Consider the following 27,806-nt stretch of genomic DNA (forward strand, 5'->3'; position numbering starts at 1 on the left):
GGCTGCTTGTTGTCATGCTCTGATTTTTTCATTGTACAATCACAGAGAGCGGCTGCAGTGAGAAAAGAAAAGTGAGAAAACTGTGAAGCTTACAGTGGTGGAAGAAGTACTCAGATCTTTTAGTTAAGACGAGACACTGCAGGCAAAAGGTTTTTTTTCTTCATGTATTGGTCAATTTTAAAATTTTGGGCTGTTTTGCTTCCTTAAAATGTCTTCTTTCAGACTAGTAGATATAGAGAGATTTCCAAAAATTTCCTCTGTAAAACTTTTGACTCCAAAAATTTTTTTCCTGGCCTTATCCTATGTTCAGATTTCTGTCCTGGTTAATTATGCAAGATTGCACATATTTCATAAGATAATGCATCATTTGCCTATTTAAACATAAGACTTCAGAAACACTTGTGAGTGAAACTTAAAAAAACACATTTTAAAGGTAAAATCATTGTGGCCACCTGATTTATTTTAGCTCACTTGTCCATGTTTTTTGTTTGTTTTAAGATTATCACCTTAACATGGAAGACCCCCTGGACTACACAGCTGATCTGTGGCAAAATGAAAGTTTTGTGTTCAACATGACGGCTGCTAACACTAGCTCTGTTTACACGCACATGCTGAACCCGGTGATGGACAAAATCATCAACATACTTATGGTGATCGTCATGTTCATCACCATGGTTTCACTGGGATGCACCATGGAGGTGTCCAAGATCAAGGTGACTCCAGCTGTGCACACACATCCATCTGTTTAAAGTACATTATATCATTTATACAGGACATGACCTGACATATTTTTCCTTTTTTTCCAGGGTCACATAGTGAAACCTAAGGGGGTGGTGATAGCAGTGCTGGCCCAGTATGGTGTCATGCCTCTGACAGCTTTTTGCTTAGCAAAGGTCGGTATTCCTGTTTTAAAGATTATAAAAAGTTTATTTTACAATACATAAGCCTGTGACGCCTCCTGCAGTCTAAAAGAATGCACACCATTATACTGATTTAAACAATATTCATGTTTTTTTTAAATAAAGATGTTATGATTTGTGTAATCTAAGATAAGATACGATAAGATAAGATAAGATAAGATAGCCTTTATTGTCATTGCACAAGGTAGAGTACAATGAAACTGAGGGTTCTCCCACAGAGCCACCAAATTGATATTGTTTTAATAGATTGTTTTACAGAGAAAACAGAAAAGTAATCCCCCGTAGTGCTGAAACAATCAGTGAACTAATCGATTATTGATTGACAACTATTTTGATATTTAATAAATTGCTCATCAAGCCTCTCAAATGTGAGGATATTAGATTTTTATAATTGCAAATGGAATATCAGGTTGGAAAAAACAAAACATCAGACAATGCCACTATAGGCTCTGGGACATTGTAGACTAATTGAAAAAAATACTTTGTGATTAAATGAAAATTAACATTCAGTTAAATGTTAAATCTTGTTTTTTTGGACAAAGGAGCAGTAAAATGACACAATAACAAAACATAACTTAACATAAGACATAAAGGAAGCAGTAAACAGACAACGCTTTATTATTAATAATTATTATAAAATGATTCATGTTAAATAGGCACAGTGTTCTGAGGGCTGAAATAATGATTGTGGTTGTGATGGAGGAGCTGTCAACAATGACACATTCATGCAAGTAATTTATTATTCATCTGTTTATTTATTTGTTCACATAGTTTTCATAACACAAAGCCCTCTCTTTGTGCTCTTTTCTTTATTTGCATACATTTTATTTCCATAATCAACATCATTTGCGGCGCAGTCAGACACACAAACAGACATTGTTTCATGCCGCAGGCGTTCCAGCTGGCTGAAATGACGGCTGTGGTGATTCTGATCTGTGGCTGCTGTCCTGGAGGAAGCCTCTCCAACATGCTGGCCCTGGCTCTGCAGGGAGACATGAACCTCAGGTACACACACACACACACACACACACACACACACACACACACATACACACACACACACACACACACACACACACACACACACACACACACACACACACACACACACACACACACACACACATACACCCACACACACACACACCTAGAGGTAGGGGTCAACAACCTCTGCCCATGTGCTCGCTCTTGTTTTGATGTTTTTGCAATCACAGTCCATCATGTGATTTAATATCAAGTTTCATGTCATTATTAAAGTTGAACGACCTGCAGGACATCACCAGTCTGTCATAAAATTATGAAATTATCATAATAAGGTGATGGCAACCCCCTTCACTTTCAACCGTCAGGCCATTCACCCCATTAGGCACCTTATTCATAAATGACCAGGTGTGGTGTGGTGTTCAGGACATTCCTGCTCTATCTGATGTCTGAGGATCTTATCTGGTGCTTCTGACAGGACGGCTAGAGGCATTAATGGAGGCACCTATGACTATAACGACACTGATCATACATATCCCTTCAGATGAGATGATAATGATACTTTTTTTTGTACTTTGACACATACTTGGATGAGATACAACATCAAATACCGTATAAGCCAATAATAAAAGTCTGCTGCTGATAGTGAATAAGGCTTTAAACAATCACCACAACAAATGCTCACGCTGTTTTTACAGTCCTCATTATTAGAGTATAAAGATTTAACAATTGGCTCTCATGCAACTCAGAAAATATTTAATCTGAAGTCCCAAGTGCGCCCCCTGGAGGCTCCAATGTGCTCTCACCTCACACATTTAACAACATACTGTCAAGTTTGCTGCACAATGATGACAGGAATGAAAAGGCATGACCTCTAAATGTTGATGGAGCTTTTACAGTTCCCAACCTACAGGTCAGGACCACCATTTCTTTATGTTGTTTTTTTTAGCACTTATTAAGGACTTGATGGATTAAAATCTGAGGTTTAAAGTTGATTGTTTGATTATTATCATTATGATTTATTATTGATTGTTGTCCTTGGATATTGACTTCTTAAGCTGTTCTTCTCAAACGCTCCAGATCATCTATTAAATGGACCTTATGGTGAGATGGTTTTCTGGTCTATCCAATAGTTCTCCAGATAGCTCACTACAAACCAAAGTGTTTGGAATGGGGACATTTTACCCACACCAGGGGCCATCTAACGTTGGCCCAGTAGCAGTTGTGTACCTGTCCTGTCCTTCACCAACCAGAGAGTTCAGTTTGAAAATGTTGGGATTAAGAAGTTATTCCCCCGTTTTTCCCCTCAGCATTGTAATGACGACCTGCTCCACACTGCTGGCTCTGGGCATGATGCCTCTGCTGCTCTACCTCTACTGTCAGGGCTTCAACCTGCAGAACTCCGTGCCTTACGTCGACATCATAGTATCGCTGGTCATGATCCTCTTTCCCTGCGCTGCCGGCATCCTCATCAACTACTACAGGCCGAAGTACGCCAAGATCATCACAAAGGTCAGTGCATACACAGGAGGGTTAGAAGGAGATGATAAACGGTTTGTAAAGGTAAATAAAGTGTATAAATATTCATGCTATGAACTCTGAGTTTCTCGCCAAACAATTTCAAGATGTTGGACTTGGACTTTGTGTCATTTTAATGGACATGTTTCTCTTGTATTTTCCAGCATTTTATAACTTGTGACATTTTAAATATAACTAGAAATCAAATGATTATTTTTTGAATGCGTGGGAGTCAGCTCTGCTCTGATTGGTCCACATCACAATCACCTGGGTGTTTGTATCTGTAGTTTGTTCTGCTTTGTGACGGTGCTTTGAGAATTCATGACGAAGATTCAGTTGCACAATTTGAATTTCCTTAAACAGGTGGACAATGAAGTTTTTTAGCCAATATTTCTCAGATGTACAAACAGTGAATTTTATGGGACTATTTTCAGCGATAATAAGGATTTGCTCTTGTTACCTAACTTACTTAAACAAACTAAAGTGCATTTGTGCGCGGTAATAAAGGAAAATGTCACCCAGTGTCTCTAATGTTGATTGTCTGTGTCACAAAGGAATGAGTTCAAGTTTTAGATACACAGAGAATAACTGAGAATAGATATAAAGTAGAATATTACTTAAGACTTGTTCTTTAAAGGTTTCATATTGTAAAAAGTGAGATGTCCATGTTTTATTTCTTATTATAAAGCAGGTTGAGGTGCTATATAAATACGGTGAAAGGAACTGTGCCTGTAAATGAGCTGTCCGCACTTCTGTATATTTGTGATGTCACAACTATACTATAGGTAAAGTGCAACTACAGTGCCTTACAGTCATCCCCAGCTGCAATGATGGTGCAGAGATGCTGAAAGTGTAGATGTGGAAGACCCAGAAAGACTGACCAATCAGAGCAGTGTGGGATTTTTCAGGAAGGAGGTCTTAAAGAGACAGGCGCTAAAAACGGAGCGTTTCTGACAGAAGGTGAATACAGGTATATTCAGACAGACAGGATGACAAAAGTAATGTTTTTCCCCAAAGCAATTTCAGTCAAAAGCAACTGGACTTGGTTATTTGTCTAGGAAAGGTTTCGACGTAACGATGACCTGGACAAATGAGAATCCACAGGCTTGTTTTTGTTGTTTTGTTACATTAAAGCATGTAAGAATGTTCTAGCAGAAACCCAAAATACAAGTGTGAACCTGAAAATGAACATAATATGGGACCTATAATAATAATATTGAAACCTAATTAAAGGCAAATGGATCTAACGTGTCTCCTGCCCTGCTGTCTTCAGGTAGGCCTCACTATCATGGCGATCGCCGTGGTGGGTATCGCCTCTATGGCCACCATTGCCATAGGAAGCTCCATCCTTACGGTGCTGTCTCCTCCCCTCGTGGCCATCGGCGCTCTCATGCCCTTCACAGGCTACACCTTCGGCTACATCATCTCCTCGCTCTTCAGACTCAACCAATCGTGAGTTATGCGATAACAGGAAAAAAATTGAGCTCTAATGGATATTAGTCATGCCAGGCAGTGAAGAGCCTCCCTTTATGTTTCCATGACTTATGGATAAAGGGAGCGGAGGACTGTTGCTATGGAAACAGGCTGTCAGAACGTCCAGCTGTGCTCCACCATCCTGAAACTGGCCTTCCCCCCGGCGCTGATCGGCCCGCTGTTCCTGTTCCCCATGGTCTACGTGTCATTCCAGCTGATGGAGGCGGCGCTGCTCATCGTGATGTTCCGGTGTCACCAAAGGTTCACAATCAAAGAGAAAGGTGGGACTGACTCCAGGTTATTAAAGGGTTAATGCAGAGACTATAGGCCACGCAAACAATAACACTTTGTTTTAATAACTGATTAATCATTTTAGTTATTTATCAAGCACAAATGCCACCTACAATCAGGTTTTAGCATCTCAGATGTGAAGATTTGCTGATTTCCTCTGTTTTGAACGATTGTAAATTGAATACACTTGTGTTTCGAACGGTGGCTCTGAAAAAACAAACAATTGTGACCTTGAGTTGTGAGATACTGTGAAAGGCATCTTTCATTTCACAGACCGTGACACTGATTTATAGACTGAATGCTTACTTGCTTGGTTAAAAAAACCAACCACACCACATGATGTAGGACAATTAGGATTAGATTAATAAAGATATGTTACAGTTAGGAATGGATTAAAGCTAATAAAGAATGATAAGTGGATGTAATGTACTTAAACCACTGTATTGAGGGGTGTGGAATATATATTAGAAATATAGTATAATATTGGCTAACAGGTGATCTGAGAAGAAAAATCATTTTAAATCAGCCCAAAGTTTTTACCATTCATCTTTTGGAGACCATGGATGTCCAAAATAAACAGCAATCCATCCAAAAGTTGAGATATTTCAGTAAGAGGAGAAGTCAGGGGATAATCAGTTAGTAGGATACATTGTCAGCAGTGACCCTTTACATCCCTCTGTCCCTACACTGTCACCTATGCAATAAAGCCAGAACAGTGGCAATAAAACAACCTTTTACACCTTTTCCAAGGTCAAAATGACCATTTTCATGGTTTTCCAGCACATTACAGCTGTTGGATACATTACATATTTCTACGAATACATACATATTGAAAATGATTTTCACTCTTTAAATAATGGTAAGACACAGTATTGTGCTATAAACAACTAAGATTGTGTCCCGTAATACCAGAAGGATAAGAAATTAAATTTAAATTCTTTTCTATAGCTAAAGTGAAAGAAATGCGGGTACAGTTTCAAGCATTTACAAGCACTCTATCCAAAATTCAAGCACTTTTCAAACCTTGTAAACACAACATTAAAATTCAAGCATTTTCAAGGTCTTCAAGCACCTGTACGAACCCAGAAAAAATCCCCACGTTATGCAATCCAGTAAGAGGAATAATCTCAACACCTGTCAAACTTTAGTCAGAGCCGCAAATCATACCCATTACAATGTTTCTGATTTGATCCTTATTTGTAATCTGCTTGTCTGCCTGACCTACAGAGAAGTACCAGCCAGCAATCACTGAAGACAAGCTGAAAGAGGCCTCTGAGGGGACTGTATGACTCAAAACACCACCCAGTTTTACATATATCCTGAACTGACAACTTTGTTTTATTATAAAGCGCTAATGAACACAAGAATAATGATTTAGTTAAAACTGTTTTATTGTTTAAGTCCATCTTCCTACACCATACAAATGTCCATCATATTTTTCACTGAAAATAAAATCCATACGTACAAAAATGTTGCTTTTTTTTTCTCTTTTCAAACTCTTGCCTACACATTCATTTAAACCACAGTAACATCAGTCACAGTACCAACAAGCATTCTTGGAATTACATTATACACGTATGTAAAACAAAAGTCTGCAATGCTGTACACAAAACCCAAAACAAAAATAAACATTTTAATTACAATGCAAAGAATAAACTGTATTCTTCAAGCAACATTTTAAAGTGTTCAAATTAAAGAGTTAACATTATCCTCATGGAAGAATGACATCTCTCCACAAAATAAACTGCGACAAAAAGAAGGATCCATGACGTAAGTTTGTTTACTGTACAGCTGTTTAACTGCTAGAATCATGTGCATAATTGTACAGTGTTCTTGATACTGACGATGCAAATCATGTATGCAAATGTTCTCAACAATAAGATTCTAAATCTTGCTCAAACAAGCACATGCAGGCATCCCCAGGTATAGATTTCACACACACACATACATACACACACACACACACACATACATACACACAAGCTGTGGAAGGTACGGGAAAAAGGGGCAACAGGACTTGGAAAAACAAAAATGTGTAAAGTGATTAGCAAAATGTTCCCACTGACGAGCAAGAACAAGCAGAAGTATCTCAAAAAAAGTAAAGTTGTCACACGACTTATCAAACTCAATAACAGTGAAACTTGACGCTGGTTCACTCGGGCATTTTGTGAGAAACGGAGAAATGATGGTGCAGCAGTAGAGGACCTGCAGCCTAGTCGGATAAATGACTGTAAACATACATATTGGTTCGAACTTAATGGCTAATAAGCATCACTGTGTAACAAATGTCTTCTGTTTACTTAATTTAAATGCCCTATTATGATCAAATATTTGACTCAATATCATTGTTCCTGTCTGACAATATATCGAGGTTAAAACAAACTTTAGTAGCTCTTGTCTTGGCTTTCAGAAGGGGTCATGGGAGCTCCAGTGTGCCAACTCCTCCAAGCTGACTCTACAGCTGAATCAAGTTGTTTCTACTGTTGATTCCCATTACACTTAATCGTAGTGTTTAGCGCTGGCTGTCAGTGGAAGGAGAGCGAGAGCGAGAGCGGGAGCGGGAGCGTGAACGAGAGCGTGAGCGTGAACGGGAGTGGGAGGCTCTCTGAGCGGGTGGAGGTGAGGGCGGAGTGGCAGACTTGCTTGTCTTGGAGGACCGTTTAGGGGGCTCCTTTGATTTGGAGGATGGGGAGGAGGCGCCGCCGGCAGGGGACACACTGGGGGAGCGGGAACGGTTGTGGGCCTTGTGGGCGGGGCTGCGGGAGCGCCTGGGGGAGCGAGATGGAGAGCGACCGCGGGAACGGGAACGTGACCGAGAGGAGCTGTCAGACCGGGAACGACTTCTCGACCTTGGGAAGAGAAAAGAGGAAGAACATTAGGATAAATATACATCTATATAACGTAGAATACACACATCATATTGCCCTACTGGATTTCTTTCTCGAAGGTATTTGTATTATTAATTTATATAGCATAAATGTGTAGTAATGTATAAAACCTACACACCTTTTTAATAATCTCTATATTATCAGTAGATTTTTCTATATGCATTTACCCATTCGAATGGTTGCTCATCGGCTTTCTATCACACTGTCTCATCATGTGCCAGGGATCTGCAGTCTGGTTTACCAAATGTACAATGCTGAGATAAAGCCTGACATCCTGTGTGTGTATATTTTCCAAGGGCACCTTTGCTGCACTCTGTCACTTGACAATTGTGGCTGGTTTAAAGAAATACAGAGCTTTTCTTTTTCCTTCTATCTCAGAATGATGGGGGGAAAGATGAGTGACTGGTTTGTGGTTGTTTTTTTTAAATGTATCTGTTTATCCAAGCTGCTTTGTTTTTGTAATCTATTTATTATGATGTTGTAGTAAAAGAGCATGTATACTCAGCCAACCTACCCTGCATCAATAAAAGGTTAAATAAATAAATCATTTTTTTTAAAAAAAACCTGCTGATCTGTTATGATCAGAAGAGGCCTTCATGTGCTGTGACTTTCCGGAGGTTAAAAGAACGGTGAAGTGCTTTACTGAAAAGGGCCTGAGTGGCACAGTAATCAAAAATCAATATACTTTTACAAATTATGCTTAAAAGCAGAGCTCCAACTGAGTGGGACATCCTAACAGTTCAGTCCAGCTCCACTAAATCCATTTAGACCATGTTTGAGCCTGGCTCTTCATTTATCTCTTAACTTAACCTGATCTTAATGCGAGTAAAAAAAGGACACCTGGAAGCCATTATCTGTGTGCAGCCAATTATGAGTGAAAGGAAGTGCGGCTCACCTCTTCCTGGCTGCCTCAATGAGCTTGATTTTCCTGCCATTGATTTCCTTTCCAGACAGTTTGTCCATGGCATTTTTCAGATCACTGCTAGAGGCAAACTCAACAACGCTGTAAAAACAGGAGACAATATTATTTACAATCTTGAGAGGGCCATTTTGTCATGGATTGAACAGCAGTTTTCCTCAAATTGCAAATATGAGCTTGAAAGGGCACAAACGGCCAGTTATGCTAACAGACATAATGGTCTTACCCTTCGTTGAGCTTGGGGCGATGTGCGTCTGCAAATGTCACCTCTCCGGCTTGTCTCATGAAATCTTTCAGGTCCTACACACGTAAACATCAGTCAACTTTTGGAGAGGCTCAGGACACAAGCACACAGATTGAAACATAAAACAGGAGTGATTTACCCAGAAAGAGAGATGGTTAGATTGTCTGAGAGGACTACACAGACTACTGCAGATAAGGAAGATGAGTCCAAGAACCTCGGAGGCTGTTTAATCAGCCAGTCCTACAACAAAGGGTTTTATATGCTCTACTCTTTATAAAACAAAACCTTAGTAAAGTTAAACTGTTTGCCAATTTAGATATCAACCAATTTGACCAGTGCTATGAGTGAACAGCCAAAAGTATTTACAAAAGCTTTGAGATTCTTGGACTCATTAATACTACAGAGACATGAACACCATCTGCATAAACTGAACTGCAGTGGCGCCACTTGGGCAGCCTTTGGCACCAAGAGCCCCGTTTTCCCTGGCAAGGAGGGCACAGGGCTCCACGCCGGGACCGCCCCTGTCTCGGCACCCTGCCTCAGTAAAGAGAGTGAACAGGGTGGAAGAGAGGAAACTACTACCTGAGAGCGAAACCCTTTGGGGTGGGCCGCAGGCTCTCCAAGCCCACCATAACCTCAGCAGATTATATCCATGGGCACCTGGGAGGAATTCACACTCTCTCGCTCGCGATGTGCGGGAACACCAGAGGGGGGAAGGGAGGGGGGATATCGATCGACTGAAGCCCCTCAAATTAACGAACCATCGATCAATACGCCACCACCATCACCATCGACTCTCGCTCTTTCCTCTCCTTTCTTTCTGCCAACTCTCTGTTTCCTCTCTCTCAGCCACACACCAGGCGCCCCCTTGACTTCGACAGGGGGCGTTGCGAGCGAGTGAAGGGACCGCCAGCGCCTCTAGTGTGGAGCGAGCGCTCACATGACCAGCAGGCATCAACTAGGAGTAGGATAGACTGGCTGACACCACAGGCTCAACCCAGACAGAAGGACCCAGAAGGGGTTAACTCCACCATAAGCGAGCTCTTCCATATGACACAACAGTCAGGCTGGCAAATAAAGGGGTGAAGAATTGGTTAAAATTTGAAAAGAAAAAATGTACAAATGAAGTGTTTTCTTGTTGTTACTGCTCTTTGAATCATTACTCAGCTGCATTAGATGCAGATTTAATAGAGCAGCAGTTTAAAATAACAATTTGGGCCTAATTACAATAAAACTGTTTGACTGTTTAAACACATTAGCAAGCTAAGTAAAATGATTGGATAAAGGAGATTCTATGTTTTTAGCAGCATTCAAATCTACAATTGTATGTGTGTATTGTTGGAGGCAGACTGTTGGAGATAACATTTGTGGTATTGCAGCTTGTAGAGACTTGCTGCGTATAAAAAACATGTGGCAATACTAACCTGCCAGCTGACACGAGAGGACAAGTTCTCCACAATGAGGCGGTTCTCTGTGCGCATTGGAGGAGGGTTCCGACTGAAACAAAATAAGAATAAATGAGGCGATGACATTGTGATGTTGAGATACGGAGTTATGCACAGAACCTCAAAACTCTCATTAGCTACTTGACAACAGCAAGGTTAAAATGCAGTAACTTTAAGGAAAACATTTCCAGAAAGAAAAAAAAACTTGGACAGTAGCGAACATAAACATGGATGCAATAATTCAAGTATCAACCTTTCACCAAATTACTGTTAAAAAGAGCAGTTTACACAACGTTCTATGTATTCATTTACATGTGCTCCTTCCTCATTTGAATGACATCAGGTAAAATGAATCTCCCATCATAAAGCAGGTGAACTGTTGTGGGCGGTGTGCATTATTTACCTCCGACTGTTCTGGGAGCCTCTGCCATAGCGATCAGGGAAACGTCCTCCTGCACTGCCGCCTCCTCTGCCACGGCCGCCCCTCAGACGTACACGGGCGTGCTCAATAGTGACCCTGAAATTTCAGATAATGTTTGTGTATGTTTCCAATTACCATGGAAACAGAGAGCAAGGACAGATGGAAACTCAGATTATTCACGTACTTTCCACAAAGTCCTACCTTTCATTGCACAACTCTTTGCCATCAAGCTCATAAACAGCATCTTCAGCATCTCTGGGGTCATCAAACTCCTGCAACAAAGAGAACACAACGTTTACAACAACACTTCTTAACATTTGCGCATTTTCAACTCTTTATGCATCTTAAATGTGTAAGTAGAACACTACCAAACTATTGTACATTAGGCAGAACCGCCATGTCTTAGCTTGAAAGTACATCTACCAAGCAGAAAATACCTGTGACTCAATGGATTCATTTATAGATATCAAAACTACTAGAAATATTGCAAAAAACAAACAGGATACGTTTGGGCTCAGTTTGCAAGTGACTGAATGTAGAGAAAGAGTGAATAGTACATTTAATCTACCAATAAGATGACGGTTGCAAAAAGGGAAAGGTTCTGAATATACTTGATATATAACTGAGCACAAAATACAACTGTATGCATATCCCTATATTTTAACTTCTGCACAATGTGTGTCTTATGTAAGTGCATGTTTTCTTTTTCTAACATATGTAGGACTAAAAGAGCATTGTTGAGATGCAAGCTTTCCAATGCCAATGGCTGCTTCTCTTTAACTGCTGTATACATGTCAATAAAGAGCTTGAAAATTGAAGCAGTACTTACACTGGTTGATTTAATGTATGGGTGCGCCGTGCACAATAATCGCAACATGAATGCGTTAATCATCATCATCATGTTAATAATTTTACGCATGATCCACAGTGAATACAATACAGGAGAAAAATAACGCGTGGTCAATATGTGTCACAAACGTGTTTTCAGAGGAGTCTTATTAGGAGAAGTCGAGCTCCCCTTGCTGATGTTACGGCACTTACCACAAACCCAAAGCCTCTCTTGAGGTCGATGTCCCGGATGCGGCCGTATCCTTTAAAGAACCTCTCCACGTCCTTCTCCCTGGCCGATGGGCTCAAGCGGCCGATGAAAATACGACATCCACTCATTGTTGGGTGTCGTCGGATAACAGTTACCTGCAAACAAACGTGCAAACAATATTATAAAGCTGAGAAAACCCGACGACGTTTACGTTCCTCAGACAACTGTGGGGGCTAACGTTCTAACGTTACCCAGACAACTGTGGGGCCTAACGTTACTTAGCGACCACATTTTACCGAGCAATGTACGAGCTGAGCGAAACTCATACACGACAGATAACGTTTATTTTAACAAAAAGAGAGCTACGTGGTTATGTTATGATGCATTATAATCGCTGCACACGTACCTTTTTGAAGTGGTCCCGGTGTTAGCAAGTCTGTCGACAGTTGACCGCAAAAAAACGAAAACAAAATGGAGGCGCTGCTATTATATGTCCATGAGGAGGAGGGGGCGAGAAGAAACGACCGGCGGCTTCTTCTTTGGTGTTTTACCGGCAGTCTGCGTCCTTCTTAGCGCTTCGCTACCGCCACCTCCTGGAGATGCTTTAAACGCAAGTCACGGTATAGTGTTGATAGCACTTGTCTGTCAATGGTTTAACAAGGAGGGTCATTTGTTTACAGATATGAGTTTTTATGAGTATAACAACCGTGTGCTTCCTTGAGAATATTGTCTGTCTTTGATGCAGTTCCTTCAGATATTAAAATTCTACTTTCATCTGCAATCAGAGATACTATCCAGCAAACCTTTCTACCAGAACTTTATATAGTAAAAAGCAGATCCTTTTTGAGTTTAAAAACAAATAATTGATGTATAAGGGAATTCAAACAAAGATGCACATTTTTTAAACCTGCTTCTATATTTTTCTGGAGTCATCAGTATTTTGATGTATAATGGGAAAACACATGGTTATTACCCAGGGAGTTTAAAAAGAAACCTCAAATAAGGTGCGAGAGGTGTCTCTGAAATACTTGCACGGATGTTGTCCTGTTATTCTGTTATTGTAAGATTTATGTTAAATGTCGATCCTCTCTGCTCCTTTTGTCACATCACAGATGAAACAACATAATATATTTTTATGGGAATGCTCTTTTAGTCAAACACTGTGGCGTGAAATGACCCTCTATTAAAACAGAAAGTTAGGTATACAACTCAAACTCGATTTTTTTTTGAACAAAATATATTTTTGAAAATACATTTCCTGTCAAAAAGTTTTATGTTATTAATCTTTTCTTATTACTAGTTAAATTCTATATACACGCCACCATATTTGCAAACCAGAAACCTAATTTTATTGTTATCACTAAAGTATTGCACCAACTGCAAAGCTGTAAAAAACAAAACCATTTGTAATTAACTTGATCTGTAATGATTTATGTCCTATTTTACTTATGATACATGCACTTTCTCGAGCGATAGGTATTGTTACTATTGTTATATTGTTCGAAGATTGAACAATAATCCCTGTTGTAGGTCTATTTTTGTAAATAAACTAAAAAAAAACAACTTCTGGAGATAGTTTTAATAAAAAACGTCACTTCCGCCTGTGCTGCGTTCCTTTGTAATCGGAAAGTGGGAACTTCCAACTTCTGACACACACAGATGCAATGAAACGGTGCGTTCAAGTCGGTGTTCCGAGTCAGACTCAGGTGGTACACAATGGCGGATCAACACGACAGTTCAACCTCGAGTCCAAAGAAAAAGAAACCAAAACGAAGCGAAGAAGGCCGAAGAAGCAAGAAACAAAGCGACCGGGAGCGTGGGAAAACCAGAATTACTATCGGCGAAGCTTTGCCAAGATGGAGGGCGTTGAAGGCTCAGAAGAGGCTGAGGGCAGACATCGATGTGGCTCTGTTTCTCTTGGACTGGTGGGTACCGTAGATTATATTTTGAAATATAAACTCTCCCTGAATGGTCGGTCTTTAATTGCACTATAGAAGTTTACATTACTAGTAGGTATATCCCTGCATGCAATTTGATTGACTGATGTGTCACCCTACACACTGTTTTCCCGTTGTGCCCATGTGTGCCCCACAGTTATGGGGGGCTGTGTGATGTTGATCTCAAAAACTCTGAAAACTGCACAAGATTGTGTCCTACCTTGCACCGAACAATTTTGCTCTCACATTTTATTGAAAAATACTATTCATTACAAATATGAAAAAAATGATAATACATAACCTTTTCTAAGGTAAAATATACAGAAATACACAAAAGCAAACTAGTAGAAAAGCAAAAAAGACACAGACAAATAAAAAAAAACAGACAACATGTCAGAGGTCATAGAAAATAATTAAATTGAGAAAATTAAATAAGGAGCACAATCTTATAACACAATCAAAAAAACATTTATGAATGTAAAACGTTGCAAATAATATTATTGATCGATTAGAAAGTATTATTCAATTCAATTCAATTCAATTAAAAAAACTTTATTTGTCCCCGGGGGGCAATTCAGGGCACACAGAGCAGCAAATAACGACAGTGCAACTATACAAAACATTTCGACCTAACAAAAAGAATAAAGTGTAAGAGAAGAAGTGTCAGGATGTAAGTGTGTTAGTACAGTTAGTTCTTTCTTGCATATAGTATCTTATGGAAGCCCGAAAAGGTCATACACTACATATATTTTATTTCCTCTGTTTTCCCATGATATGAAAAAAATGAGCAAATATTACATTTTCCAGTAATAGTTCAAAGTTACAGGTAATATTATGCAAGATAAACCTACAAGTATCTTGCTGCAATGTTGCTTTTGTCTTTTGGATCCTTTTCTCACAGGTATGAGCGCCATAGTCAAAGTATCAACCTCAGCCAATTTGTAGTAGTAGAAAAGCAAAAAAGAAACAAACACATACAACGTGCCAGGGGACTTTAAAGAATAGAAAATAATTTAATTGAAAAAATTAAATAGGGAGCACAATCTTACACTTTTCATGGCATTTTTGATTTTTGATCAAGGGTTTGTCTTAATATATATCACCATTTTAAAGAAAAAACATTAAAGTGAGGTTTTACTTTGGTAAATTTACATTTATGAATGTAAAACTTTGCAACGAATAATATTGATTAGAAAAAAAGTTTAAAAAAATAATTCTTTCTCATATGTAGTACCTTTTCTGATTTTTTTTTTTTTTACATTTTCCTGTAATAGTTCAAAGTCACAGGTAATATTATGCAAGATAAACCTATAAGTATCTTGCTGCAATATTGCTTTTGTCTTTTGGCTCCTTTTCTCACAGGTATGAGCGCCATAGTCAGTGCAAATTATCGACCTCAGCCAAGAGTGCCGCTGCTCCCTGTGTGTCCAGCAAATCAGTGAGGTATAAACCTCAATGTTGCATAAACGCAGTTAGTAAATCTTTACTCCATTGTCATTATGAATTTTCCCAATAAAATACAGTGTTCCTTTTCAGGCTATTTACAAAAGTAATATGGCAAACTTTTTTTTCTCAGGGATGATGATGATGATGATGATGATGTAGAAATGGCTGTCGTACAAGAAAGGTAAGCCATAATATATGTAAGGCGCTTTCGCACAGTTTATTTCACAATCCACTTTTGCAACCAGCCTCCTTTGTGTTGAAATACAGCATGGCGTTTTATCATGACACGGAGGACTTTGATGAGGAGAGCGCCAACGACCTCAAAAGTGAAGTGTAAGAGTATTTCCTTGTTGTGTTGTCAGTTATTACAGTGGTGTGGAACACATATGATTCTTATATCAGGGATTTTTGTGTTTTGCAGAATTGAAGGGGGAGCTGAGCGGAGAACCCGAGGTGCACAGGATCCCGATAATTCTGAATCCGAGTCTACTGATGAAGATCCCACAGATTTTAGCGACGAAGAGGATAGTGACAGCTTGGTTGAGGAATGCATCACCCCTCTCCGTATACGGTATGTGTCACTTTGGTTAGCTGGCAATTATTGAACATTTGTCTTCAGTTACACATAGTTAAAAAAACACATTCATTCATATATAACACACATGATTCCACACGATAATAAACTAAATCAGTAAAAGTAAAAACCGCTTGCATATTAAGTATATTGCACATGACCTAAAAGTTATCTACATAAAAGTAACAATAAAAACAACTTGTATATAAGCGCTTTCCCACAATCAGCATGTTGTATGGCTGGATTACACAGACCCCTAAACAGCTAAACGCCATTGATTTTAATTTTGTATTTCGTACGGTTACGGTTCGATCGTGTAGCCATGCACACACAGTTTTCACTGCAAGCAAAGAATGTTGTCGCATCAATCTAGTTTCTACCCAGTCAAGCAATCCCTCTGTGACTTTGAGTAGCAATAGTCACCCCACATAACCCTAACGAATAGGTCAGTTGAATCCCTAGTTTCTCCTGAGTGCATTATTTTCACATTACAACTGTTGCATAATGCATACATTCATGGCTAAATGTGCTATGTTCAATTCAGCACCAGGTGAAACATGTGATTGTTTTATTTTTGCCCAGAATTGGAAGTGGTTTGCGGGACAACATCGACATTAAGACCCTCCCTGTCACTGGCGCTGATGAAACCATCCGTAACATTCCCCCTTCTGAAGAACCAGCCTCTTATGTGTCATCATTCCCCCAACACCTGCAAGTCCTTGGTGGTGACGATATTGTTGGACGGAGTGCATCCATAGTGTATTATGCTAATTTGATGCAACTGGCCAATTACCTCCAGCTCCCCATAACCCATTGCACCTGGGGTGACCCTGTATCAGGGATACAATGTGATGGTGTGCCACCTTTTGATGTCAGCATTCACACAAGGGGAACCGGGACTTGTTTGGAATGGGTAAGACACGTGCAATCAGAAGTTCTTTTAAGTTCTTTTTTTTCTTCGTCTAAAGATATAATCCGCAAGATTTTCATCTAGTTAATTGCCTGTTAAGTTACTATCTATCTGAGTTAAAACAATGGCGATTGATCACATGACCCACTACCGTATTTTTCGGATTAAAAGTCGCTCCGGAGTATAAGTCTCATCAGTCGAAAATGCATAATAAAGAAGGAAAATGACATATATAAGTCGCACTTGAGTATAAGTCGCATTTTTGGGGGAAATTTATTTGATAAAATCCAACACCAAGAATAGACATTTCATCTTGAAAGGCAATTTAAAATAAAAATAGAATAGAGAACAACAGGCTGAATGAGTGTACGTTATATGACGCATAAACAACGAACTGAGAACGTGCCTGGTATGTTAACGTAACATATTGCGGTAAGAGTCATTCACAGAACTATAACATATAATAGAACACGCTCTACGTTTACCAAACAATCTGTCACTCCTAATTTCTAAATCCACTGAACTCTTCTTCCTCTGTGTCACTTCTGAACAACTCCGCCAACTCCAAAGGTAGACAATGCGCCGCTTAGCTCAAGCATTAGCAGGTAGCATCTTTTTTTTCACAATGCGCTTCTGCCATGACCCGCCCCCGCCGAATTTTGACTGGTTGACGTGTGTATGTGTGACGATTGCTGATATACGCCTAGTCTCTTACGTGACTGAGATAAATAATAGCTCGGGCTATTATTTGATATTTTACGGCAATGTGTTAATAATTTCATACATAAGTCGCTCCAGAGTATAAGTCGCACCCCCAGCCAAACTATGAAAAAAATACGGTAATTAAAGCGCCTCTACTTGCCTTTGTGCCGAGTATTTCAATATCCGTGGGTGTGGTGACATTCCCTCTCAAGATGTAAATACTCCGCCATGTAAGTGACGCTGCTGCCCAGCTCTTCACTGCCGGTTATGCTGCGTTTCATTGAAAGTGGAAGTCAGGAACTTCCAACTTCTGAGTCAGGCTTATAGTAAGGGTGTGTGTGTGTGTGTGTGTGTGTGCATGCGTGCGTGCGTGTGTCTGTGTGTGTGTGATATAGGGGACGGACTGGAAGTTGAGAGGTGAATTTCCGTCATTACGTTTACAAAAGAGCAAACAAAAGTCAACACACATAGTGACTATGAATGTGACAAGATGGAGGGCTCTGAAAGAACAGACTCGTCTGCAGCTACATTTAACTGCCAAAGAGGCCACTAGAAACAACGTATCTCAAACCTGACGGCTTATGACTTTAACAGTGGTAGGGTCATTTTTCAGTTTTCATTGGTTTTCCAGGGCCAAAGGGCTTGCGGTGCATTCTGAGTTAGTAACCTCCACCCCCTCCTTTTTTGTCTCCAAAGAAATGTCACCATGGCCACACTAATTGGAAGTGGAACTCACAGCCAACGTTCAAGTTTGGCATGCAGGCAGGAGATTTCATGCTGGCCATGAATATTCTGCTTTCAGGGAATAACTACTCAAAGATAGCTCTTCTGTTCAAGTTTATGAACATGGGGGTTGTGGCGAACAACACCTTCTTTGCCGTCCAAGATGAGTACTGTGTGGATGCCATCAAGGATTTCTGGAATGAAAAAAGGAGCGAGATCATCGACAGGGTAGCCGCCTTCGACCCCCCTTCTGATGAAACCAGAACCTTGTTGGCCGCGTTGGACTACAACATGCACAACCAGCGAGCACCGCGTTTCAACAGGAAGGGACAGAAAATGTAAGTTTATAACGGCCTGAGGAATGAGGGCTTTGATAAAGGGTAAATGTAAAAACAAAAAAAGAGGAAGAGAGCAACTGTATGATAACTTATGGTTAGTCTTTCTTTTTGTTTTAAACAACTTTTCCAGATGCAGAAAGATATGGAATAAGAAGACACAAAAGTGGAGTGCGCACCCTGTGAAATTAAAAAAGGAATACACCTACATCCCTGACCTGCAGCGGGCCATTGTAGCAGCACGCCTGTCATCGGGCACCGGACTACCAAAGAGGAGAAAGAATAGGCCTGTTCACCGAAAGAGACTTGGACTTATTCCCCCAGTAGAGGAGCTGGTCCAGACATAGGTCTAAATAAGACTGGTAACCAAATTGACTTCTTATCAGATATACACTGGAGATCAAAGTTGGAGAACAAATTCTAAATACTTGATTTATTCTGAAATATTGTTATTTTTTATTGTTCAGAATTTGATAGAATATCAGGTGTGGCTCTGTCACCGCTGTACCAGCACATATTTTTTTAAATAACCAAGACACCAAGGATTCAAAAATGAATAGGAAGTGTAGAGGCCTCTGCTTCGAATGACTTCAGCACATCTGCGTCCACAGGACATCTCTAGTTTCTCACACTGCTCTGGTTTGATCTTGGTCTATTCTTCTTCAGTCTCTTCTATGGTTCAGTAACTGTAGTGGGTTTTTCCAGAGATTCTCTATGGGGTTTAGATCCAGGTTTTTGAATCCTATTGGCCTGTTAAACCTATCAACAGTGGTTACTGTTCTCTAATTTCTCTCACAAAATAAAGGTATTTATTGAAGTGCCATGGTTGTTTAAAAAAACATGCTGGCACAGCAGTGTTATAGCCACAGCTGATATCAAATTCTGAATAAAAAATAATATTTCAGAATAAATCAAGCATTTATAATTTAATATAATATAATAATTCCCTAATCTCCAGTGTAAAGGTCTGCATACAATTAGACTTGTGCAATGTTTGTGATGGATACGTTTCATACACATCTTGAGAGCAAGTCTAACAAAATGCAGACTTCTGTTTTTATTCTAAGCTTCTCACTGCTCTGCATCTGAGTGAGTGGATGTGCATGATCATTTATTTTAAAGACTTAACTCTTACCTTTACTCTTGTTTGCAGATTACTGTGATATCATTGCTATTATTACCATTTTATAGATCATGGTATGAAGAGTGGACACCCCACATTGAACAGTGCATTATGACTGTGTACTATATGTGCACGTAAATAAAACTCAAGTCAAGACTGCTTAGTTTTTTTTTGTTTTTTTTTAAAAGAGTGTTTATACATACCCCTATATTTGTAAAGAAGTTGTATTTCATTATCATTTTGATATCTTCAAATAAATGTAAAAGTGTGACAAGTTTGACTGGTAACGTTTTACAGCGTTTTTTACATTCTTTATACAAAATGAACTACAGGAAATACTTTAAATGGCAACGTGTTGGAAAAACTTTATAGCAGCAAAAACTATACCACCAAAAACATGTAACAGTACTTAAAAAAAACTGCATTGGGGCAAAAAAAAGAAAAGAAAAAAGATCACATCTGTAAACGGGTCCTTCTAAACATCAAACAAACACTTAGAGACTGCATGCTGCAACTCACGATGGTCCAGTTCCCTGAGTCTATGTGAGTGATGTACTGATAACGTCGGGCCTTTGACAATCTTCGTCCAAGCACAACAGCTCCATGTAAGCCGCCCATCTGGTGCTCGTCTGCAAAATTTGTATTCCAGGTCAGTAGGTATGTCGCGGCGGTCGTTGCAGGTACACCAACCGTGGATGTCCTGGACCCGGAGCCTCTGGAGTTGGACCCTACGGTGTCTCTCTCATTTCTCATGTATCAAACAGAACCCCGGGTAGTTGTCCCTGATCTGGGGTGATGGAGAATGAGCAGAACACCGCCATCTAGTGTCTCAAGATCGTAGTCGTAACAACAAAAAATAATTCCAGCGGCCGGGTTGCCAGGTTGGTCAGACCCAGTTCGGTAGCCTACAGGAGACCGTACTCTGTTTGAGCCTGTTGGAACCCATCCCCTCCGGCAAATCGCACCATAAAAACAAGTATTACAGAGGAGTTTGACTGACAGTTAGCCGTTACAGCTAAGTAAACATGAACGTTAGCTTACAGATCAAGTAGAAATGTAGCCATTTAGGCGTGTGTTTTAATGCCGTTTAACTCCTTTATCTCAGACCATGGAGTGAATGCTTTGCCTACAGTGACTGGTTTTTGCCCGTCTCTGGACACTCAGCCGCTAGGACCCAGTGCCAGCCTACAGTAGCTGCACCGAACAACAGGCAGCCCTGGCAACCCGCAATGTCAGTCACTATTGGCTGGTACAATGTAAAGAGAACGTGACAGGAAGTCGTTGTCAAATCCTCAAAAAAAAATTAAAATATTAATTCAGACTACGCCCCGTGGGTGTATTTTTTATTTTATTTTTTCAAATATGGCTTTTAATAACGAGTCTACATATTCAACCTTTAAGTAACACTTTGAATTAAGGACTTCTACTTCTAATGGAACATTTCTAGACTGTTTAAATGGTATTTTCTACTTTTACTCAAAGAATTTAAGTACTTCGTCCAACACTGGTTATGTGCCTATTACTTTTAATAAAGTCGGCTATTTGAAGACGACGCAGATTGTTTATTGCTTTTAAAAAAACTGAAAAATACAAAAAAAATACATCCTACAGTAATTTCTTCACCTCCTCCATCTGGCCGGTCTCTCCGTTTTACGTCCGTTTCCGGTCCCACACTGCAGAGCACGATCACTGCCGAAGGTTTCCGAACATGACGTCACATCCGCCGAATAGTAGCCTTTTAATTCTGATTACCGGTATCTAAAGTCTCTCAAATTTGTGGACTCTAAAAAAAAGTATTCAAACTCTTGAACTCTTTCATTTATTAATAGAACATTTATATTTTTATATATTACATATCTATATATACAGTAGGTATATATGGTCGATTACACAGAAGTTTTTTTATACCCCGATTTATTTATTCTCTTTTTTCAATGCATTTTCCATTGTCAATTTTATGTTGAGTGCATGTCTGATTTGTTGTATTTGATATTTTTGTGTAATCGTTAAAGTTTGTTAAAAAAAAAAACGTTTTTAATTCTGACCACGAGGGGTCCCTCAGAGCCAATATTACTGTGCAGAGGCGGAACATGTCACACACTGAACAGCAATGATCGCTTAATAGGACTCAGGGAAGAAAAAACGTACAACAGCGAGAGACAATACTTTTTTTTCACAATTGCAAGCAAACAAATTGGGCTTTAAAAGGTCATTTAATGAGATACTGTAACTTTAAAGTGCCTCACGCAGGTCATTCTGTAGTCTGATCAAACACTGAAGCGTGATTCAGGAAGCACTCATGACTCAGCTATCAAAAAGGAATAATAGACTACGATGACCTTTGACCGGAAATACATTTGCTTTCCCTTTAGACTGGTAAATGATTGATCCTGAGGTGACGGTGCAGATGGAGTTGGACCCTATAGAGAGGTTTTATGGTGATCTCGGAGTATTATGAGGTGCTATAATGTGACTAATGCACCACCATATACCTAAGGCACACTAGGAAGAGCTTTAGAGATTTTACATTGATTTTTTGGGCATTGCCAGGAAGTAGACCAGTGCATTCATTCAAGCTGATACTGAGTAGGATAAGGATTTCCATTCACATCAAAAAAGGAAACCACCGCTGACGGGCACTGGACATGCCTTAAGATTTAACTTTCAGTCTTAAAATGTGTACTTTGTCAGTTAGATCCACATTTTCAAAGAATTACACAGTAACACAGAGGACCAGTGTCTGATGCGGGCTTCAATAATGACATCATCTTGCACATTCAAAAGAAAGCTTTAATTAGAAAGTTATATACACACTGTAAAATTAAATTAAACTTTATACAAATATTAAATTACTATCTTCACACCCACTGCCATGTACAGAGGAGAAACCAAAGCTGAAAGCATGGAAACCAAGAATCAAGATGGGTACTTTTTTTAACCTGTTATTTTCAGGGCACAACACCGTACAACAGTGCTTCTTAATGCAAAGTTAATTTCTTTCTTTTTTTTTTTCAATCCCGTAATATTTTACTGTCTTGTAGCGAAGGAGAAGCAAAGGAATAGTGAAATATAGGTGCTTATAGGTTCATCATCATCACCACAGTAGCTATGAAAGCTAGGGGAGGACAGAGGAGAATGGACATTCGTTTAGTCGTGTCCACAACAAAAGTAAACTCATTGATAAATACACAGACAGTTGTATGCATAGAATAGAAAAGAACAGAGTAAGGCCATTGGGAAAACAGAATACGTTGCAATATTGTAAAGCAACCAACGTGGAGGCTTGAGATTATACAAAAAATAAGAGAAAAGAAAAATGTACAAGTCTAAGGCAACATTCTGTTTGCATTAATAATGTAGCCGTTGACGACGACAGACATCCACAAATGCCAGATAAAATGAGAATAGAAAATTCAGACAGGTTGTTCTGCTTTTTTTCTGAGCAGTTAAGCTTGAAAAGTAATTCTCAGGATCCGTTGGGAGTCGTGTCGTTTCCAGGGTGACCAGCTCAGCCACCAAAAGCTTTTCAAACTGGCGATGAAAACAGAGGATGACTCGAACAAAATAACATGATTCTTTTTTAAATTTTGCACGTGGCATTTGAGGATGGGTAAGTGAGTGTGTGTGTGTGGCGGTGGGGTGCTATATAACAAAACTTTAGCATTTCACTGCAACCAGTTGCAGTTGTGTCTGCACAGGAGTGGAGATCGTCTTGGGTTCAGTGTGAAGGTGGGCGTAGCCAGTTCCTCGAAAGTGGGTTGTGTTCTTCAGCCATTCAGCAGAAAATGATAAATATTCTAGTTTAAGAGTAGATTAATAATACACACATTGTGTAGTGGACTCGCTGCCTGAGGTGAAGCTGCTTTGTTTATGTGACTTATTCAATGCTGGGAGGGATATTTTCCTATGGTGAAAGACAGGGACATTGTGAAGCCAGTCTCTGATCTGAGGGGAGGAAAATCAGGAAATGGCTGTATCGAGGCCTCCCATATGAGGACATGTCCTCTCCTGCCTAGCTGACACATGGACACACACACGCACACACACACACACACAAACACAAACTCAGATTCACCAACTCAAAGCAAACTGCGCCACACACCAATAAATACAGTGGGAAGCAAACTGAACACATACAACTTTAAAGTTTAGTCATGTGCCAAATCACTTTGATGAAAGACAGCCTTCTCCTCAGCTCTTCAGACAAAGTGTGACATTATGTCTCCTCCCTCTTTACACAAGTAGGATGTATAGCACAGGTCTGGAACCAAAACACCACTCGATCCCACTCATGCGACAGAAGGAGCACCTTCCAGATACAGGGTGCAGCAGCTGGCAACAGAAACGAAAAGCAGCGGGGTTCTTTTTTTAAATCTGCGATATGGTGCTACCTAAAACGCTGCACTCTGCTTTTAGCTCTTGTGAAGTGGTTCTCGATCCCAATAATCCATATGCTAGACACCACCGGGATGCAAAGAGAGCGAGAGAGAGAGACAGGGAGAGAGAGAGGAGGCTTCATGCTTCGTTCAGAGTGGGCCACCGTGCTGTGACAGCAATAACTAAAAACAACATGCAGCATTCACAAAGCCGGCCGCAAAAACCCAGCCGTCACTCACAACTTTTCAAGTACAGCGGGAAGACGTTTCTGATTCTGAGCGCCACGGCGTCAGAGCGAACATCACAAGTTTTTTATTTTTTATCAACAGAAATCTCAGGCAGAGCCGACGTGTCTCGATTGCTTTCTCCGATGAAGCCTCCGTGAGCAGTGTTTTTATAAAGCACTACACCTGGGAAGAGGCAAGAGTATGTTAAAACACAGCCAGTAGTACACAACCATGACTCAGTATGTACTGTATGTTTTACATATACGTAGGATCTACAAGGATTTATGTTGAGCTGGCACCACTTTGTATGTCTGGCTTGTCTTTAGTATGATCCAGTATCTCGGTCCAGTGGCGCTCCATCATTGCAAGTATTGGTTGTTGGCTTTGCTCTGCATGGGTAGCAATGGCAGAAGAAGTTGCATGGGGAATGGGGGGCATAGTTCTAGTCTTTTCTCTGCTGGGTGCTGAAGGGGCTGGGGGGGTACGATGATAGCCATAGTCAGTCCTGGTCAGCAGTGAGAGAAAGGGAAATAAGGGATCTGCTGCCGACGCTGATAGGCGGCTGGGAGGCTTCATGCTTCCTTCAACAGGGGAATATCTGCATGAGAACAGAACAGACATATTTGATAGGGCGGTGGCTCTAGAGTCAGCTGTTTACCCACCACACATATACATACATAACCATGACCGTGAAATGTCCATGAAAAGTATTGATTATGTGGCAGAATTAAATCTTGGCAGGTCTCTGTAACTTACAGTTAAAAGTTAAATGTGGAATGGATTTGCGTGTCTTGTTATCAGAGCTAGACATATATTTGCTCACTGCGTCCTTTATCTGTTGGCCAGATAAGTAATATAAAAGTGCAGTGCAGAAATGCCAAAGATGTCTGAAATAACTGTGTCCTCCATAGTTTATATTCGAACATAAAGTGGTTAGAACTTTTTTCAGGGATTTCTGTTAAAATGGTGTATGTTATGTGTTTATGTAATTAAATGCTGATCTATCATTAGCTCAAATAGCAATGTCGTTATCAATCAGGCTCTCCTTGATGTACAGCAAACGGTTTCCTCTTACCATCAGAAAAGTCATCCACAGAGGTGACAGAAAGCAGACTGTGCTGGTCGCTGCTCTCAGAGTCTCTACGGAGAGGTAGGGGGCCTGCACATGCACCCCCAGGGCGCTCTCTAGCCCATGATGATAACGAAGTGGAGGATGAAGAGGGGGCCTGATGAACCAGCACTGTCTCTGCATGACGGCGAGAGGAGAAAGATGAGGAGGATGTGGATGGGAGACAGAAATCTAAGTCTCTGTGATGACGGGTTCTGCTGGGGCCTTGGCCTCCTGTGGCTCCCTGAGGAAGACCCTCAGAGAGCACGATTGGGACTCGAGACTCTGGAGGGCCCGGAGGAGGTGGTGGAGAAGGCGGAGGACCAGAAGCGCTGCAGGGTCCGCCGCTTCCATATACAGCCTCTTCATAGGAGGGCAGTGTCACCTGGACGCCCTCAACCATGATGGAGCTGGACTGGCCTGAGACTCCCTGCTCCCTCCTGATGGTCAGAGCGACAAAGACAGAGTTAGACGGACAGAAAGATGAATGTGGACAAGGTGGATCACGACAGCGGGCTAAGGTTGAAAGGCGTGTCGTTTGTTGCGTGCCACAGCAGAACCTCTGAGAGGAGGTGATAAGGGTTGACTGTACAATCCCTTTATAGCAGGCTGCACTAAGCTCTCAGGCCCACAACACAATTAACAAGAGTGCCAATGAGCATTAGATCAAGTCCCTCTGGCCTTTTTTTTTGTCACAGATTGACTTTGATAAGACTAACTCCTTTTTTTGGTACTTTTACTTTCATTTCTCAAGTACTAAAGAAATTCCAACCTGATAAACTAGTTGCCAGGTCTTGTACATCTTATGTGGAGAACTTGTTTATGACGCTAGTTTCAACCAAAACTGAATTATAGGTGTGTCGACTCCACGGAAAGAATGAAAATCTGTTGTGTCACTTTGTGACACATTGGGAGGCGGTTGCACAGCACCAGATATCAAAAGAGCAGCGTTCTTCCAGAGCAAACAGAACTAAAGCTCTGAAGAGTTTCTTGCAACAAACAGATTGGATATGAAGCAAAAGACTGATAAAAAAACAGACTCTTCAATAAAGCACACAGAGTGACATAGAGGTTGAAGGCTCTGGGTCTTATACATTCTCTTATGGGGAAATGTGGTCTGAAAGAATACGAAGACTATTTTATTTATGTGATGTGGGGAAATGACAACAACATGCAGTCTGTTAAGTCAAGCAACACAAGACTTCACAGGATCAGAGATGTTTTGCATGCAGGATATCTTCACCATCTTTGTCGTTTGCCTCACAGAAAAGACACGTATATATGAAACAATGCAATGGTCTAGCCATTTATCAGCTTGAATTTCATGCAAGATGAAACTTTTTACACTTCAGATATATTCCAGACATACAGTTAGTACATGACTGTATAAAGTGATAAGCCAAAACAACTAAAATAAGATCTGCATTGGAAGAAACTACGATCTATCTTTACTTTTCTTAAACAGCAGCACTAATCCAGATATGGGAAAGATTTGGGGCGATGATATTACAGTAAGTGTGTGTATCTTACCTGTTGTGATGGAAGGACTTGAGTTTTGGTTGTACAAGAACAAACAGCACCACTAACAGCAGGATGAGAGCCACAGAACTCGCTGTGGACGCCACGATAGACAGAGCCGGTATACCCAGCGGAGAGCTTGGCTCCTTGTCTGATGGTCACAAGAATTCAGAGCGGAAATAAAAAATGGGGTTCACAGAGTCTGATTTACATTTCCTGCATGAAGTTGCGTGTGCACATAGATATAATACATAAAGTTAAAAGTTAGCTTAGATGACAGACCTTGTGTGAGTCTGCAACTAATCTGCATGGGACCGTCCCACTCGCCGTTCTGGCAGGTGAGGAACTTGTAGTCTCCCTTCAGAGCGTAACCTTCGTCACAGAAGTACTCAATGACGGTTTTCTGAGTGAGGCGGTGGCAGGGAGACGGGTGACAGCGGTAGCCCCCGTTCTCTGGCTCGGTGGGGGGTGAACAAGCTGAAAGAGACGGAGGCGGTAGAGATTTTAACAATCGTGGCTGTTTTTTTGTGAACCGCAAAATGTGTTTGGCATTATTTCTACCTGTGGTCAGGTTGGATTCCTGTGGTATAAATGCTCATATTTTTGGGTAAAGTTTCAAAATGCTCCCTGCTGGCTCTTCAAGGACAATCACTATTGAGTGTTATGGTACTGTGTGATATAGAACTG

General features: G+C 40.4%; 4 protein-coding genes across 4 annotated transcripts in view; 2 read left to right on the top strand and 2 right to left on the bottom strand.

Moving 5' to 3' along the window:
* Window positions 1-581: 581 nt before the first annotated feature.
* slc10a1 (solute carrier family 10 member 1) lies at window positions 582-6,472 on the top strand (the record flags this gene model as incomplete). The annotated part of the gene is made up of 7 exons (XM_083934599.1): window positions 582-713; window positions 807-893; window positions 1,813-1,925; window positions 3,212-3,413; window positions 4,693-4,871; window positions 4,974-5,173; window positions 6,411-6,472. The coding sequence occupies exons 1-7, from the start codon at window positions 609-611 to the stop codon at window positions 6,470-6,472; spliced, it is 948 nt and encodes a 315-aa protein (XP_083790725.1). The 5' UTR covers window positions 582-608.
* Window positions 6,473-6,562: 90 nt separating this feature from the next.
* srsf5b (serine and arginine rich splicing factor 5b) lies at window positions 6,563-12,682 on the bottom strand. Its single transcript, XM_083933895.1, has 8 exons — window positions 12,546-12,682; window positions 12,142-12,294; window positions 11,302-11,372; window positions 11,083-11,196; window positions 10,659-10,731; window positions 9,217-9,290; window positions 8,967-9,074; window positions 6,563-8,032 (listed from the first exon to the last, which is right to left on the bottom strand). Exons 2-8 carry the CDS (start codon window positions 12,265-12,267, stop codon window positions 7,696-7,698), a joined length of 903 nt encoding a protein of 300 aa, XP_083790021.1. The 5' UTR covers window positions 12,268-12,294; window positions 12,546-12,682; the 3' UTR covers window positions 6,563-7,695.
* A 1,173-nt stretch (window positions 12,683-13,855) lies between these two features.
* Window positions 13,856-19,951, top strand: LOC310962213 (uncharacterized protein; the record flags this gene model as incomplete). Its single annotated transcript, XM_083934600.1, has 8 exons — window positions 13,856-14,064; window positions 15,439-15,519; window positions 15,653-15,703; window positions 15,790-15,855; window positions 15,944-16,093; window positions 16,679-17,009; window positions 18,405-18,769; window positions 18,900-19,951. 8 exons carry the CDS (start codon window positions 13,856-13,858, stop codon window positions 19,111-19,113), a joined length of 1,467 nt encoding a protein of 488 aa, XP_083790726.1. The 3' UTR covers window positions 19,114-19,951.
* Window positions 19,952-22,658: 2,707 nt separating this feature from the next.
* susd6 (sushi domain containing 6) overlaps window positions 22,659-27,806 on the bottom strand; it is a 31,725-nt gene continuing 26,577 nt past the window's right edge. The window contains exons 4-7 of the mRNA XM_083934499.1: window positions 27,402-27,596; window positions 27,132-27,270; window positions 25,569-26,041; window positions 22,659-25,091 (exon numbers count right to left, since the gene is read on the bottom strand). Of these exons, the coding sequence (XP_083790625.1) occupies window positions 25,066-25,091; window positions 25,569-26,041; window positions 27,132-27,270; window positions 27,402-27,596 (833 nt within the window). The 3' untranslated portion in view covers window positions 22,659-25,065. The remainder of the gene's footprint in view (window positions 25,092-25,568; window positions 26,042-27,131; window positions 27,271-27,401; window positions 27,597-27,806) is intronic.

The sequence above is a fragment of the Echiichthys vipera genome (genome assembly GCF_963691815.1).
Source record: "Echiichthys vipera genome assembly, chromosome: 19".
NCBI lineage: Eukaryota > Metazoa > Chordata > Actinopteri > Perciformes > Trachinidae > Echiichthys > Echiichthys vipera.

Bases quoted from the DNA above. Each gene is read 5' to 3' on its own strand.
- srsf5b (XM_083933895.1), bottom strand. From the start codon at position 12,267: ATGAGTGGATGTCGTATTTTCATCGGCCGCTTGAGCCCATCGGCCAGG. The intron at 9,075-9,216 runs GTAAGACCATTA...CTGTTTTTACAG, and splicing joins CGCCCCAAGCTCAACGAAGG to CGTTGTTGAGTTTGCCTCTA. The intron at 8,033-8,966 runs GTGAGCCGCACT...TCTCTTCCCAAG, and splicing joins ATTGAGGCAGCCAGGAAGAG to GTCGAGAAGTCGTTCCCGGT.